This window comes from Macrotis lagotis, chromosome 2 (assembly GCF_037893015.1).
Source record: "Macrotis lagotis isolate mMagLag1 chromosome 2, bilby.v1.9.chrom.fasta, whole genome shotgun sequence".
NCBI lineage: Eukaryota > Metazoa > Chordata > Mammalia > Peramelemorphia > Peramelidae > Macrotis > Macrotis lagotis.
In genome coordinates, this window is record NC_133659.1 from 265,938,478 (window position 1) to 265,954,626 (window position 16,149).

Sequence of the window (16,149 nt, forward strand, 5' to 3'; positions counted from 1 at the left end):
AAAATAATTTAGATTCAATCATTTGAACCCAGTTCCCATAATCCTAGGAGACAGTGGAGAAGAATCATAGAATCTCAGATTTGAATATATTGCACTTGGAGGGTACCCCTTCCAATGTCAGTCCCCAAAAAACAGCTTTAGGTCTGTAAATACCAACTCCAAATCTTGGTTCAGAAAAAGATTTTAGACAAAATGTCATCTTTTTATTAGACAAGAAAAGCACAGGCATAAATCAACTCTACCCTTAATGTGATAAACAATATATATATATATATATATATATATATATATATATATATATATAAAATCAAGAACTAGCATTCATTATCTGTAGCAGAGAAAAATTAGATTTCCAATAAGGTCAGGTATAATACCAAAGTCACTTTTGCCTATGATGAGTTTAGAAAAATCCTAGAAATTCAACAAAAATTAATAGAATAACCAGGAAATAGCAAAATATAAAATTGTCCCATAAAATTATCAACTTTTTAATACATTACCCATAAACCCAAGAAGGAAAAAAACATAAGAAAAATCTGAGTTTTTTTGAACCAGACTTCTCTAAGGGGAGTCTAGAGCTAGAATTTTTTAGTGTAAAAGGGTATCCTCAAGCAAGACATGGGACCTTTATACCTTTAGAAGATATTTTTCAAGAACATTGGAAGTCTGCTGTAATATATAATAATGCTCTGATAGTCATCTCAATAGTCAGTTTAGAAGTCATCTAATTTCTTCATTTTACAGATGAGGAAACTGAGATCCAGAGAAATAAAGTGAATGGCCTAAGATCTCACAGGTTTTGGTTGGTTTATAGGGCTAAAGTGAATGTTTGAGGATATCTAGAGATCACCAAGTTTTTGGAGGATGGGAAAAGGAAAACATCAGTCAATATTAGATCTCAAAGGCACTTTTTGCCTAGAATAGAATCTGTCCTATCTTTCTCTCTCTAAGGTCATGCAGCTACTATTTAACTATCAAGACCTGCATGTTATCATCTCACAGTGCCTTATTTTGTCAATGAAAAATTTACCCAGTAGGTTTATGGTAGGTGAAAAGAGGGGCTGGTATGAGTCATTCATAGCTTTGTGTTAAATGATAAGAAAGCAATCTAATTAAATCTATCTAATTTAAAGTTAATAGAAGTTTAAATAAGGGCAAAAGAGGTATCTCTCAAATTAAAAACTTTTGTCTGTTAAATGTACTTAAAAAGTTGACTCTGGGATGGCTCTGCCAAAAATGCTAAAAAGTCAGTCAGATAATAATTGCTTTATTAAGCAGATAGCATATGTTGGAAGATACAAAGAAAAATTAAAACACCATCCTCATCTTCAGGGAATTAACATTTTAATGAGGGAAACAACATACAAGTTACTAGGTACATACAAAATCTGTATAGAATAAATGGAAGCTAATCTCAGAGACTGGAAGTGGGGACAATTGTGTAAAGCTAATAGAGACCTCCTGCAGTGGATGCGATTAAAGCTGAGTCTTGAAGGCAGCTCAGGAAGCTTGTGACTCTATTCCAAACTTCAAGGACAGTCAGAGTTGTCTGTATAGAGTTGGAAAATGAAGAGTGATATATTAAGAGTCTGGATTTTGGATCCAAAGATATTCAAACAGCCTTTTTTTTCCTGCTCGTTTCTTTACTTTTCTGTCAGAAAAAAAATTAATTCAAAACAATTTAAGTAACTGGTATTTTGAAGAATAACAATGTATGTGTGCATACACACATATTTAATGTAAAAGGCAAAATGAAAATTGTGAAGGATCTTAAAAAGTGAGTTATTAAAGACAAGAATGTTCCTAATTTTAAAACAATTATTTATTTATTTTTTTTAGGTTTTTGCAAGGCAAATGGGATTAAGTGGCTTGCCCTAGGCCACAAAGCTAGGTAATTATTAAGTGTCTTGAGCTCGGATTTGAACCCAGGTACTCCTGACTGAAGGGCCAGTACTTTATCCACTGCGCCACCTAGCCACCCCCTAAAACAATTATTGACAATAAACATATACATCCTCACTAGCTCAGAAGATCATAGGACATAGGGCCACAGAGGTAAAACTAGCTAGAATAGATGTCTTAGGATATATATGTATATATATGTATATATATATATATATATATATATATATATATATATATATATATATATATATATATATATATATATCCCAATCCTTTCATTTTGAAAATGAGAAAAATGAAGTGAGGAGAATATTACATGAGTTTCCCAAAATAAAGTCCTAATGATGATCCACATCAGTTGTCTAAAAATCAGCCTAAGAAGAGACTCATTCCCAGTAGATTGACTACTAAGTGATTTTTGACTATTTGGATAATACACAAAATATAAATTATAAAAATAAAAGCTATTTTGAAGAAGCAAATATAATAATATAATATATTTAGCAAATAATTAAAAATAATAAAATAAAAAATCTAAAAATTAAATATTTGGTGGAGGCAATCATAAAGGTAAAATGATTCTGTTTCTAAGTGATATCTTTCTAGTACTACTACTGAAATAACAGTGCCCGGATTCTAATCCATCCTCCAAACAGATGTTTAAGTGCTTTTTACCAAAGCACAGGTTAGATCATGTATAATAGAACCTTCCCCCCAACCAATCAAGTACCTCCTTGTTACCTCAAGGATCAAATAAAAACTCTTCTGTTTGAAATTTAAATCTCTTTGCAATCTGACCCCTTCCTGCTGTGTGATAGATGTCCCTACTTCAATAATTACAGAGAAGAATTTTTCAACTGAATCCATCAGTCTGAGGTATGAAGTAGTTGTAAACAAGGCCTAGACCCTTGTACTGAATCAATTTTGAAACAGATAAGTCCTTGATCAAGGAAAATATTTTTGAAAGGATGAAGAAGAATGAGGTTGCCCAGGAAATGTGTTTAAATGGATTGGGGAAACTCAGTCATGGCTTGGGGAGTCACAGAAAACTTAAATTGCAACCTACAGGAAGCTATCATGAACTAGGTGTTATTTTTCAGGTGAGTTCTTAAAGAAATGGTTTGGAAATCCAAAGAGGACTCTGTGAATAAGAAAGGACCATTTTTCTGTTTAGTCTAACAGGGGACAATTGTAAAGTTAATAGAGACGTGGTAATTTTGGGATGCAGTATAATAAACAATATATCTGAAGTTAGAAGAAATGGACTTGGATCCTACTGGGGATGCAAACTTGTAAAATTTTAATTCAAAAATGTATACAGGTCATACTTTAATGTTAATCGGCATTACTAACATTATTAACATTTTCTCCATTATTTTCTTAAGTCTAGATAATCAATACAACTGCGGATTTGTAATATTTGTCAATGACTGGTATAAATACTCACACTGTAAAGGTAACAATCCACCATCAAGTCAGAGTGAGTTGGTCCCAAAACATATTGGTGTTCTCTCTTCTACTTACAGGTTGAGATTGCTTTGCAGAGTACTTCATGCATTTGTGAGAGAAGCCCTCCTCAAATACTGCTATCTGAATATGAGGAATTGTCATTGAGCTTCCTAATCTCTCATGTTTCTATGTTTGTAGCTTTAAAGCTCTTTGATGCATTGCATTTCTATCTGATAGTTCATTTCTAAAGTGGAAAGAAAAATTACCACCCCCCTTCTCTTGCTAAGAACTGAGTTGCCAGAGTGATAGAAACTCTGGGCTATGTTTTTATATATTCAGCAAATATGGTATCAGAAAGCTGTTTGCCTATGATAGATATGCAAGATATGTCTATGATATGATATGCAAGAACTTCAGCTACAATCCAAGGGGGCTTCTTCATGAATTTTCTCTAATCATTCCAACTCACATTTCATTTCTCTCTTCCCTGAATTAGAATCATGGAATCTCAGGCTTGGAAGTGATCTCAAAAGTTATCTATTTCAACTTATGACTGATTGAAATCCACCCTGTAACATATATATCTCATGGCTGTCTAGTCTTTCCTTTCATATTTTTACTGAGGAGAAATCTCAATGAGCTCAATAAGACTTGTTTCACTCATTCCACTTTTTCGATTTCCTAATAATTAGGAAATATTTCAAAAAAATATCTATTGGTCCCAGTTTCACTTTCTGAAGCCAAGCAGAACATGTATAAACCCTTTCTTATGTGATAGACTCTTCTAATGCATGAAAACAGTAATCATGTCTTCATTAAATCTTCCCTCTTCAGGATAAACATTGACAGTTCCTTCAACAAACCCAGCATGGTCTAATCTTAAAGCTCTCCACTATTCTAGTTTATGCTCTTATGAAGAAAGTGGTTGTAGTTTCTTATAGTCAAAACCATATAATTAATTGTTCCTGGATTGTTTCAAGTATATTATTATGTCCCTAACTGAATTCTTAGCTTCTTAAAGGGAGGGTAATTTCTTAAAATGTTCTAAACTAGGGGTGGCTAGGTGGCACAGTGAATAAAGCACTGGCCCTGGAGTCAGGAGTACCTGGGCTCAAATCCGGTCTCAGACACTTAATAATTACCTAGCTGTGTGGCCTTGGGCAAGCCACTTAACCCCATTTGCCTTGCAAAAAAACCTAAAAAAATGTTCTAAACTAATTTGTATTTCCCAAGGGCTCACAATTTAGCCTGATAGTTACTTTATAAATATGAGTAAATTGAAATCTAGAATATGAATTGAAATGGCATGTAATCACAGATTTTTTTCTAAACGAATTCCTAATTACAAAAAGTCAAGCCAACATTTTCCAAAATGATTCCAATAAGTGGTATAAAAATTCCTGTAATAAACTTTTATTTGTCCTTTCCCCTGGAATTCTGAAATGACTTTTTTTCACCTCTGTCCAAACTAGATTTGACTTCATTCACCAGCAGGTGGCAATGAAGAGTAAACCTAAACAATCTTGCAGTTCCCCAAATCACCTTTTCACCAACTAGTAATTTGATGCCTTTGAGGCAAATGGCTGAGACTTTTTTCTTCTTATGGAATCTTACAATGAATGGTTCATTTGGCTCATGTATAATAATCATTAGAAGAGAAACCCTGATCATGCGTCTAGTATCTTGGAGGAAATTCTAAGCTAAGTGCCAGAGATCCTGAATAAATATACAAGTACTCCAATTTTCAATTGTTTAAAAGAGAACAAAATTATAGGATTTCAAAAATTAGAATGTGCTTCAGAAATCTTCTAATCCAGTATTTCTTAACATAAGTTCTGTGAACTTTAAAAGATAAGTATTTTGGCAATTGTATGTCAATGTAGTAGATTTACTTTATGATCTTATGTATTTCATTTTTTTGCATTTGAAAATGGATAAGGGGTTCATAGGTTTCACTAGAATGCCAAAGGGACCCAAAACTCAAAATAAAGTTTAAAATTCCTAACCTATTCCAATATCCTCATTTTATAGAAATGGAAGGTTATTCACCCAAGGTCATTTACAAGTAGTAAAGATTTGAACCGATGTTCTTGAGTTCCACATGCATGAATTATGGTAGACATTGACAGAATTCAACTGAGTTTCTGGTGAGGATAGAGCACTGGACCTGGAGTCAGGAAGACTAAGTTCAAGGACAGTCAAAGACACTCAGTAGCTGTGTGACCCTGGACAGATCATTTCACCCTATTTGCTATTTGCTATCATTTCACACCTATTGTTTCCTCATCTATAAAAGGAGCTGGAGAAGGAAATGGCAAACCACTCCAGTATCTTTGCCATGAAAACCCCAAAAGGGATCTGAAACATGTCATCTGGAATAAGTAACATTGAATTCACTCCTATCTTAGCACAAATTGGTTTTCATACTAGCCACTTGACAAGGCTCTGAGGCAACAGGACAGCTCAGTCATGGTTTTATGAAGAGAAAAGCTAAAAGCTAGGACAGAGGGTTCTTGAAAAGTCAGGAAGATAACAGATACCTGAGTTTGGGGAGAGGAGAAAAATACTAAAAAAAAGTTTTAACTAAGTTTCCTTAGGATAAGCCCTAGCTATACCTCTGATAAACTGGTCATCCAGTTGACTCAAAATGATATGAGCATAGGCTTTAAGAAACAAACCTTAAGTCCTTAGATATACAGGTGAAAGAGCCTTGGACTTCAAATTAAGAGACCCCATTTTTACCTTGTTCTGGTATTGATTAGTCACTTAAACTCCAGAATCTCAATTTCCACATTTTAAAATGAAGAGAGTAGAGATTAGAGAAGATATTGTACAATTCCACAGAAATTTACTACACATCTATAATGTGCTAAACACTGAAGCTACAAAGAGAAAACAAAATCAGTGCCTGCCCTCAAAAAGTTCATTGGAAGATCTCTAAAGGCTTTCTAACTCTAAGGAAGGAAACGAATGTTTATTAAACATCATCTATGTGCCAGATATCATATTAAGCACTTTGAAAATATTATCTCATTTGAGCCTTACAACTACTGTGCAAAGTAGGTGCTAATTACTATTATGATTTTACAGTTAAAGAAATTGAGGTAGGCAAAGGATAGGTGACTTGCCCAGAATTATACAGCTAGCAAGTGCCTGAGATCAATTTTGAACTCAGATCTTCCTGACATTTTTTTATGTACTGATCCACCAAGCTGCCATGACTGGCTCAAAATAACTGCTGTGAGAGAATAGTTATCATCACACTCTGATGAAGAGGTGACCCTTGTCAGGCCTAGGGCCAAACCCACAACATGCACTATTGATTCAATTCCCTCTTCTCTTCTTCAGGAAATTGCACCTATAATAATCCTTCCCTCATTCTCTTTTTTTTCCCCAATCATCACCTACTTGTTCCTTCTTTGATGCCTATAAATGTGTCAAATCCTCTCTATCCTTAAAACAAAACAAAGCAAAACAAAACAAAATTACATAGGGTCAACTATTCCCTCAAGCTTTCATCCAATAAAGCTCCTCCCTTTTCAGCCAAACTTCTAAAAATGTCATCTACACATAGTGACTTACTTTCTTCTCAACCCTTTGCAATCTAGCTTACAAAATTATCGCTGAAGTGAAAATTTTCTAGGGGAATTACCAGTGATATTTTAATTTCCAAATCTGACATAATGAATTCAGATCTGACAGGATAAAGGCAAATCAGACAGGATGACCTCTCATCCTTCTTAATTTCTCATAGAATGACTGTTTTACCCTTTTCCTCCTAGATTCTCTTCCTAATCTGGATTTTCATGATATTGTTCCCTTTTGGTTCTTTTTCAATTTGTATGATAGTTCTACATTGTCCTTTGTTGGATCATTATCCATAGTCTAATCCCCTAACTATGAATGTTCCCCAAAGCTCTGCCCTAGGATCTCTTCTTGTCTCCTAAAAGCTTTCTCTTGATGATCTTGCTAGTTCATAATTGTTTTATTACAACATCTAAACCTATGAAACCAGATCTATATATCCATCACTAGTATCCCTCTGGAGTTCTAATCATGTTTCATGAATTAGGTATTAGACATTTCAAACTGGATATCTGGGAGGAATTTCAAACTCAACATGTCTAAAACAGAACTCTGCTTCCCCCCGCCCCCCCCCCCCCCGCCAAGACCACCCATTCCTGAAATCCACTGCCTCCTCTTCTCCACTTCTTAGAATCCTTAACTTTCTTCAAGGTCCAATTCAATTAATTACTTTCTTCCTACACAAGAAGTCCCCTTCCTTAATCCTCTCTCTCCATCTGCCAGTGTCTTTCCCTAAAAATTATATCTATTTTGTAATTTTTTATTTATATATATGTACACATATACTCACATGCACACTTTAATAAATATGTGCTGATCATTGATTATTGAAAGCATGTATTAAAGACCAGTCAATAGGACAAGTAATATGTAAACAAGAATGAAATTTCTTTTTTTTAGGTTTCTGCAAGGCAAATGGGGTTAAGTGGCTTTCCCAAGGCCACACAGCTAAGTAATTATAAAGTGTCTGAGACCAGATTTGAACCCAAGTACTCCTGACTCCAAGGCCGGTGCTTTATCCACTATGCCACCTAGCTGCCTCAAGAATGAAATTTCAACTCACTCCTTTGTCCACTGCTGCTGCAATAGGAATAAGAATAGTAATAACAGCATATAATATTTGCTTATATTTGCTTTATTTGCTTATATTTGATTCTTTCCTTTTTCTCCCCAAGAAATGCATATTTCCTGGACCTAAAGGTAAGATGCTCCCCCTTTCTTTTACTCCATCCCTTCACATTTCTTATGAACCTGAGAAAAGGAGGCAACCAATCATTTGACTATAGGCATCTCCTATGCCAGTTCACCCTCAACTTAACCTCCAACAAAAATCTCATTGGTTCACATCATTTAGAAAAGCCTTTAGAGATCATATTTTCTATCTTCTGATTTTACAGATTAAGAACCTGCTCAGATGAAGTGTTCTGCTTTCAAACCCATGTCCTTTATTTCCAATTCAGTGTTTTTCTCACTATGTTGGGCTGCTTCTCTCATCCTTTTGTATGTTGGTCATAAGACTAAGCAAAAAAGCTACAAAATATGGGCACTAAAGAGAAAGATATTGAGCATTTTAGCCACTAAGATCTTAGGAAATCATTTTTTAAGAGGGCAAAAAATTCTCCAGAGCAAGTGCTCAAACTGGCAACAATTTAACTTACAATAGAGAATATTACACAGCTTAATTGACACTTATAAGAAAAAAGTAGACACTGAATACTTGCATTTCAGGTCAATTCAGCAAGTATTTACCAAGAGCTTTGTTGGAGAAAAGGAAAAGAGGATAATTTAAGAAAATGAATAAGATAAAATCAGCCTTTAAGGAATTTACAAACTAGATTTTTTAGAAATGTTACAACTTGATACATCATACTATTGGATGGACAGTACATAGAGATAGGTCCATCTGTATTTATATAATGAATAGTTCCTGTAGATAGAGAATGAAGAGCCCAGACTTTTAAAAAAAAAAGAGGAAGGAAAGGGTCTGAATTCATTTTAAAAAATCCATAGAGTCCTAAAATGTCTCTTTAAAGTTAACAGCTATGTTTTAATAACCTGTTTTCTTCCAGATATGTGGTATGGTTGTGAATTATAGAATGTAATCTCCAAAGAATTAATATTGAGGGTCCCCAGTGGAGAGATAAATGGTGGACATAAGTTACCTGGTAGCACAACAGTAATGATAATACATTAAAAAGATATCACAGAACTGGATATATAATCAAAAAGGGAAGAATAACATATCCAAATTGAGGAATACCTGGTGGACTGCCCCATATACTTAATTGGTACTCTTCTAATGCTAAAAGACCTAGAGGTAGTCCTTCTAGCACACTGGATTAAACCTTCCCACTGTCTTCACCAGTGGAGAATTTTTTTTTTAGGAGAACAAAGACAAGAGTTGCAAAAGAAGACATGAATAAATTGAAATCCATACCAATGAGAGGGGTACTTATCTATATCAATAGCATAGGATCATGGATTTATTGAAGGATTATCAGTTTCTCAAATACACCATCTTTGAGATATCTTTATAGACACATAAAATATGATAAATACATTCAATTTCACATTTGTTTTCAATTTTAAAGCCTATTTTTCAACTATAAACCTGGTCATCACTAAATGGCCCATCTGTCAGGGATTTTGTGAACTGTAGAATAAGAAAGTTACAACTAATTCCTTCATTTCCCTTCCAATGATGATATCCTATGATTCTATAATAGGATAACATGGAAAGATGAAGGAAAGTTTCCTAGGGAAGGTAACATTTCAACTAACCCATGAGAAATGGTTAGGATTTCAGTGAGTAAAAGTGGTAGAGAGGGGTACTCTAGTACTTCAATACTTTAGTACTTCAAAGTAAAGAGCATGAGCAAAGATGTAGCAATGAGAAGATGTGGGGGGGCATGTTACGGGAAGTAAGAGGAGTCCACTTTGACAGGATCATAGATGGTATTTGGGAGAAGTCATGAAAAATATGGATGGAAAAGTAGATCAAACCCAGACCACAAAGAACCTTTCATTCCAAATTAAGGCATTTTAGTTTTCTTTGGGAGTCAGTGGTAAACCATGGAAGAACTCTAAGCAGAAGAGCAACAAGTTCAGAGTTCTCCCTTAGGATTGTAGACTTGTATGTTATTTTGAAATAAGAAATGAGACAAATTCAGCTAATGAACACATTTCAAGCAAACCTAAAAGAAGAGTTGGAGAAATAGATCAGGTAGGGTGACTTTTATAGCTCTAGAACTGTAGGGTCCCTTGGAAAGGAAGAAAGATTTCTTCAAGGTTAAGGTAAAGTCCAACAGAGCAACCTTGGAGGTTAACCAGAGAAGTGCTTTCCTCACCCTAAAGGGCACAACTGAGGCCATAATGGCCCAGAAAGAGAAATGAATAATTCATGGAGATTGGTCCAATAAGTAGATTTGAGGTAGTAGGATTTGAAGTTTTCTGCACTCTTAGGTTTTGCCTCAAATGAAATACTCATCAAACTACAGATCTGTTTAGCTTTATCTAGCTGCAGAGTCAAGATAAGGGAAAGAAACTATGTATATTTACCATCTAGGCTATAACAACACAATCTGGATCTAGTCTAGTGTTATGATCAAAGCACTTTTCGAAATCCTAAAATACTACAAATATATGCTTTGTTGTGGGGTTTTGTTTTTTAAGAAGCAATATGGTGAATGGAAAAAGAATTGATCTTGAAGTCAAAAGTCATTTGAGTTGAAATTCTGCCTTTTATCACCATGGGAAAGTCAAAGAATAGCTAATATTTATATAGCACTTACTATTTACACCAAGGATATCTTCAGCTCTTGACAATTATCTCATTTTATCCTCACAATAATAACCCTAGGAGGTAGGTGCTATTACTATCTTTTTTTTTAAAAACGTTAGAAAACTGTAACAAACAAAAATTTAAATGACTTTCTCAGTGTCACCTACCAATAAATGCCTAAGCTCCAATTTGAACTCAGAACTTTCTGACTTGGGACCCAGAGCTCCATATGGATGATTACAGCTAACATTCAAATTACATTATGAGGTTTGCTCTGGGATAGCACTGTACCTGTAATTTTATCAATTCCCAGACAAAGAAACTTCTCTTTACCAATGCAAGTTGGTACCCTCTCTATGACTTAGTTTTATTTGCCCATAGTACATCACCATAACATTCCCAGGATCACAGAGTCAGGATGTGCTGAAGGTACAATATGAAACAAAATCCTCTTGACGACTTTGAAGCCAATTCTTTATCTACTACTCTTCAAGGCTTTACAAACATTATCATAAACGGAAATGTTCAAGCAAAAACTGAACCTGATCTTCACAAAAATCCTGCTGAAGTGGTGCTATTATCAACTCCATTATTTTGATGAGGAATAATGAAAATTGAAGCTGAGGAAAGTTAAGTGACTTATCTGGGATCACACAGATAAATATCTTAGGTGGGATTTTAACCCAGACCTTTCTGACTCTCTATCCAATTTTCTATATACTGTCTTTACCATATTATACTGTCCATGACCCTTTACTGCATATATGATAAAAAGAACAGACAATTTCTTCCAAGACATTTTAATACTTCAGGGACTCAGTGATCTTAACAATGTAGATATCACCTCCATTAGTGCAGACCACAATTAACCTATGCTTTTCATCCTGTACTATTCTTATCCATGTTTTCTCATAGAGTTTCTATATAGCATCCACCCAACAAGATGGTGGTCTCTCTTTGGGGATTTTAACATACTGTGGGTATCAGCATAGCACACAGACTTCATTTTGTCAATCCTCATTCTAGCCACATTGACTTCCTTTTCAGATCAAACATTTACAAATAAATGCTGCCTCCCTGGGCCCCACTTTCTCCATTTATCCAGTATTTCAAATTTTGCAAGAAAAATTATAGATATGATCTTATTTACCCTTCACAATACCCTCTGAGATAGGTGCTCTTACTATATCAATTTGTATATGAAGGGAATAGATTGGGAGTGCTTAAAAGACTTGTTCAGGATCACACTGCTAGAAAATATATCAAGATTCAAATTCAGGACTCCCAGACTCCCATGACTATCCTCTAAACCACCTGGCTCCCTAACTTCAGATAATAATATTTAAAATACCTACTTCACAGGGTTATTGAAAAGACTGAATGAGAAAATTTATGTAAAGAGTTTTGCAAACTTTGAAGTACTAAACAAATATCAAGTATTATTAGCATGAGAAATCTGTGCTCTGTATCATTATATGATTCTATGCATCTTTCTGTCTTCCTCCTCCTCCTTCCCCCTCATCTTCCTCCTCCTCCTCCCTTCTCCTCCTCTCTCCTCCTCCTTCTTCATCTTCTTCTCCTTTTTTCCTCTTCCCTCATCCTTCTCTTCTTCTTCCTCCTTCTCTCTAGAAAAGGTCTTTTGAAACAAAATCCACCCTTAAAAGGTGAGGTGAGTAAAGGATTTACCTACCCTTGAATCTGGGACAGATGTGAGAATTCCACAAAAGTCATATGAACTGGTGACCATGAATAGCCCTCTCAGCCAGGAAGGTTCCAAGGTTGTAGAACTGGAAAAAATCAAGAATTAAAAATATGAGAAATGGGGATTCAAGAACAACTGCTGCTGGTGATTCTTTCCTACCTGTATTTTACCTCCACAGTAATATTAATAAAAATAAACAACACAATATTTGTCAATAAAAAGTGTTCTATTACTCTGGGCATATGCCTATATTATTATTTTTTATTTAAGGTAATGGCATTAAGTAACTTGCCGAAGGTCACACAGCTAGGCAATTAAGTATCTAAGGGTGGATTTGAACTCAGGTCCTCCTGATTCTAGTGCTCTATCCACTTCACCACCTAGCTGCCCTGTCTATATTATTTTAATCGTTATTTAGCTCTAACAAAATATGTGGCATGCAACAGAACAGTAAATAAACTATTATACTGAACACTGTCTGAATAAATAATGTTACACACACACACACACAACTTTTTCAAATGCATGTAGAAGCTATTGAGTTTTAAAAAAATTAAAATTCCTTTGAAAGCATTACATAATTCAGAGATGCTTCATATGTACCCTTTGATCAATGTTCTAGAGCTAGGAGGTATATCAGAGACCAGCTTCAGCTAAGGTGCAGGTAAGTGGTGATCTTCACAGGTAGTAAGTAAGCATCATGGGTGGTTTTAAGCTCTAAGTCCTCTGAGTAGAGAGCCTTAGTGCATTTTCCTAGACTATCTTGAAGGGTATTTTTAAATCAACAGATAATATAGTAGTATAGCTGTGGTGTAAGAACATGAGAAAGTCCATGAAATTATTAGACATTCTAAGGGAATCCTAATGTTGGAAATTATTTTTAAAAAAAAACTCTTGAGCCAGATGCATTCTAATGTCTCTTTCGTGCTCTAACCTTGGATGAATTTAAATGACCAAATTACTGACTTTACCCTTTAGTCCCTTTGTATCCAGAGCATAGCAAAGCTTTCACAAAGACCTAGGTTGACCACAAAATAATTCCTAAATGGCAACATGGACCATGCTAATCATCTATGATAGGCATAAAAAGCATATTTTAAGAACTTGATAAAGTAAAATAATATTGATGTCTAGATATAAGAAGGGAAATTAGATGGTATAACAGATAAGAGTGTTGAGCCTGGAAGCAGAAAGGTTTATATTCCCGAGTTCCAATTTGGCCTCAGACATGTTCTGGCTATGTAATCCTGGACAAGTCATGTCAATCTGTTTGCCTCAGTTTTCTCATCTATAAAATAAGGCAGAGAAGGAAATAGCAAACCAGGCCAGTATCTTTGCCAAGAAAACCAAATCTTTCAGGGTTACAAAGAGTCAGAAAGGACTGAAAAACAACTGAATAAGAATAAAAGATATAAGAAATGACTGGGGGGGATAAAAGAAATCACATATGGTTTTTACATTTGAATAATAATTTGAAAATGAAACAACTAATTGTTATGTAAATTGTATATAACATGCCCAAAAAGGCAACTAATGGGATATAATAAAAAAAGCCACGTCAATATTTGTTTATTATTAACTTATTTTGTGAATTCATATTATCCTTGATTATTCATGTGTTTTTCATGGATAGGATCAGTCTTATCAGACTTCATGAACAAAACAGCAGGAATCTGATTCTATTCCTAACTCTCATGTCTAAGAGGATATGGATGAGTTTGGCTGATAGTGCAGAGGACTGGGGGGATGAAAACTGTAAATATTTAAAGGATAATCAACAATATACATATGCATACACAAGAAGGTTTTCCCTGGCTTAAGCTATATTAACACTAAAACAAAACATTTCAATGAAAAAATTAAAAGACTATATGGTATCAATGTCTACCTATTTGGACACATGCAGATAAAATGTCTAACTGATGCTTTGGGTTTTTCCATTCATCCAGACATTCTGGCTTGGTACAGAAGCAGCCTTAGAAACCTCTTGATGTGTAATTAGATTAAAGTAGAATCATGTGACTATTGCCTGCAACAGCAAATGGAGAGTTTACTGCAAATATCTCTGAGAACAGGAGCAGGGAATAAGTGCATCTTTCATTTATTCATATTTCAGTACTCCACTACTCAATGGGAGCACTGATATGGGTATTCTCTCCAAGATGCAGATTGAAACCCCTCTACTTGATTGAACTCACATCCCTATCCATTAACCAAACATTCAAATAGAACTGAGTTCCAATTCACTGATATGCACAGTTCTGCCTATAATGCAGATCATATCCCAATTATGTTCTTGAATGACTCTTCCTTAAGTCTTCCTATAAGTATGCCATATGGAATTCACCCAATATACTGGGAGGACTTTCCTTGTTTACTGCTAACATCATAAAGAACATAAAGTTTAGTAATCTTATTTATCAACAAAAAAAGGAAATGAGGTTAGTCTGTCATGAACTATCTTGATGAAGCCATTTTGGTTCTTTGTGATCACTGATTCCCTCTCTTTAATGTTTCCAGGTTAATTTCTTTTGTAATTAGATATTTCTCTGATGACATTCATTGTCCTTGTTCTTCCTCAAAATTCCTTTCATGCCATATGTTAAGGTATACTCAAATTCTCTGTCCCATGAGTATTTTCATCAACTTCATGTAGGAAAATCTCCTACAAGTAGGACAAGGATACCAATTGTGTAGTTTGAAGGGAGTCAAAATGGAAATTTCTTGCTTCTTCTTCAAGGTGACTTTAATTTCCTACCAGAAGGAGAAACAGGAAGTTGGAACCAGAGACTACCATTCTATTTTCCTCAGAGAGAGAAGTTACAAGGCTAGAGATTATATATATCTTCTCTCTTAAATAATTTAGTCCAAGAGATATGGCCTTCAGGTTCAAGCTAAGTTCTGATCACTGTTTTATTAAATAGAGGGGAACAGGACCTCAAGTTTTATATCTAAGGCTTGACTGAAGTTTGAAAAAAAAGACCTAGTTATCCAATTTGATAGCTAAACAGAAATAAGAGAATGTGTACATAGGTGAATATATAAGATAATGAATAAATTGTGCCACTGGTAGTGCAGTAACTCAGGATAAAAGAAAGAGGGACAGAGACAGAGAGAGTTCTAGAGAAGTTTTCCCAATTCAACCAAGCTATGGATAGGGATGTGATGGAGCCTATCAGCTCTTCTTTTGTTGACTTCTTTCCAGTCTTTTTCTTCAGCAACCTGAAGTGGGGTTGGCATCTTCCATCTTCTCTCCTGTATCTGAAAGACAGAAACACTCAAAATGAGGCAAATTCAAAAACTGTAGAGTTATATTATCCCCTACTCTTGCCAACTCCATCTCCTGACCCTTACACAGATACAGGTCACCATTTTCCCCAATAAGGAGAGACTACCATTCCAATGGACTTTGGGACTGGATATAAATTTTTAGTTTCTATAGAGTTCTATGACTCAGTATCATGATGATGATGTTTGTCCTTTGTTTTCAAAGATCATGACATAAGGGAGGTGATGCAATGACATACTGAATTAGATTTGAATGAGGGGGGTTGCTGTACTAAGTCATCAGTCTCACTTTCTCCTCTGGATCTGAGTCCAAGGGTCAGATATGAATCAGGAGAATTTAAATGACTTGCTCAAGGACACACAGTTACTAAGTATGTGAAGTCCAATTTGAACTCAGGTCCTCCTGACTTCAGGACTAGAGCTCTACCCACTGCAGCAT

General features: G+C 35.0%; 1 protein-coding gene across 1 annotated transcript in view; it reads right to left on the reverse strand.

Moving 5' to 3' along the window:
- Window positions 1–336: 336 nt before the first annotated feature.
- The window catches only part of LOC141512221 (uncharacterized), a 62,246-nt gene continuing 46,433 nt past the window's right edge, over window positions 337–16,149 (reverse strand). Inside the window, exons 4-5 of the mRNA XM_074221050.1 lie at window positions 12,411–15,683; window positions 337–1,651 (exon numbers count right to left, since the gene is read on the reverse strand). Of these exons, the coding sequence (XP_074077151.1) occupies window positions 15,410–15,683 (274 nt within the window). The 3' untranslated portion in view covers window positions 337–1,651; window positions 12,411–15,409. The remainder of the gene's footprint in view (window positions 1,652–12,410; window positions 15,684–16,149) is intronic.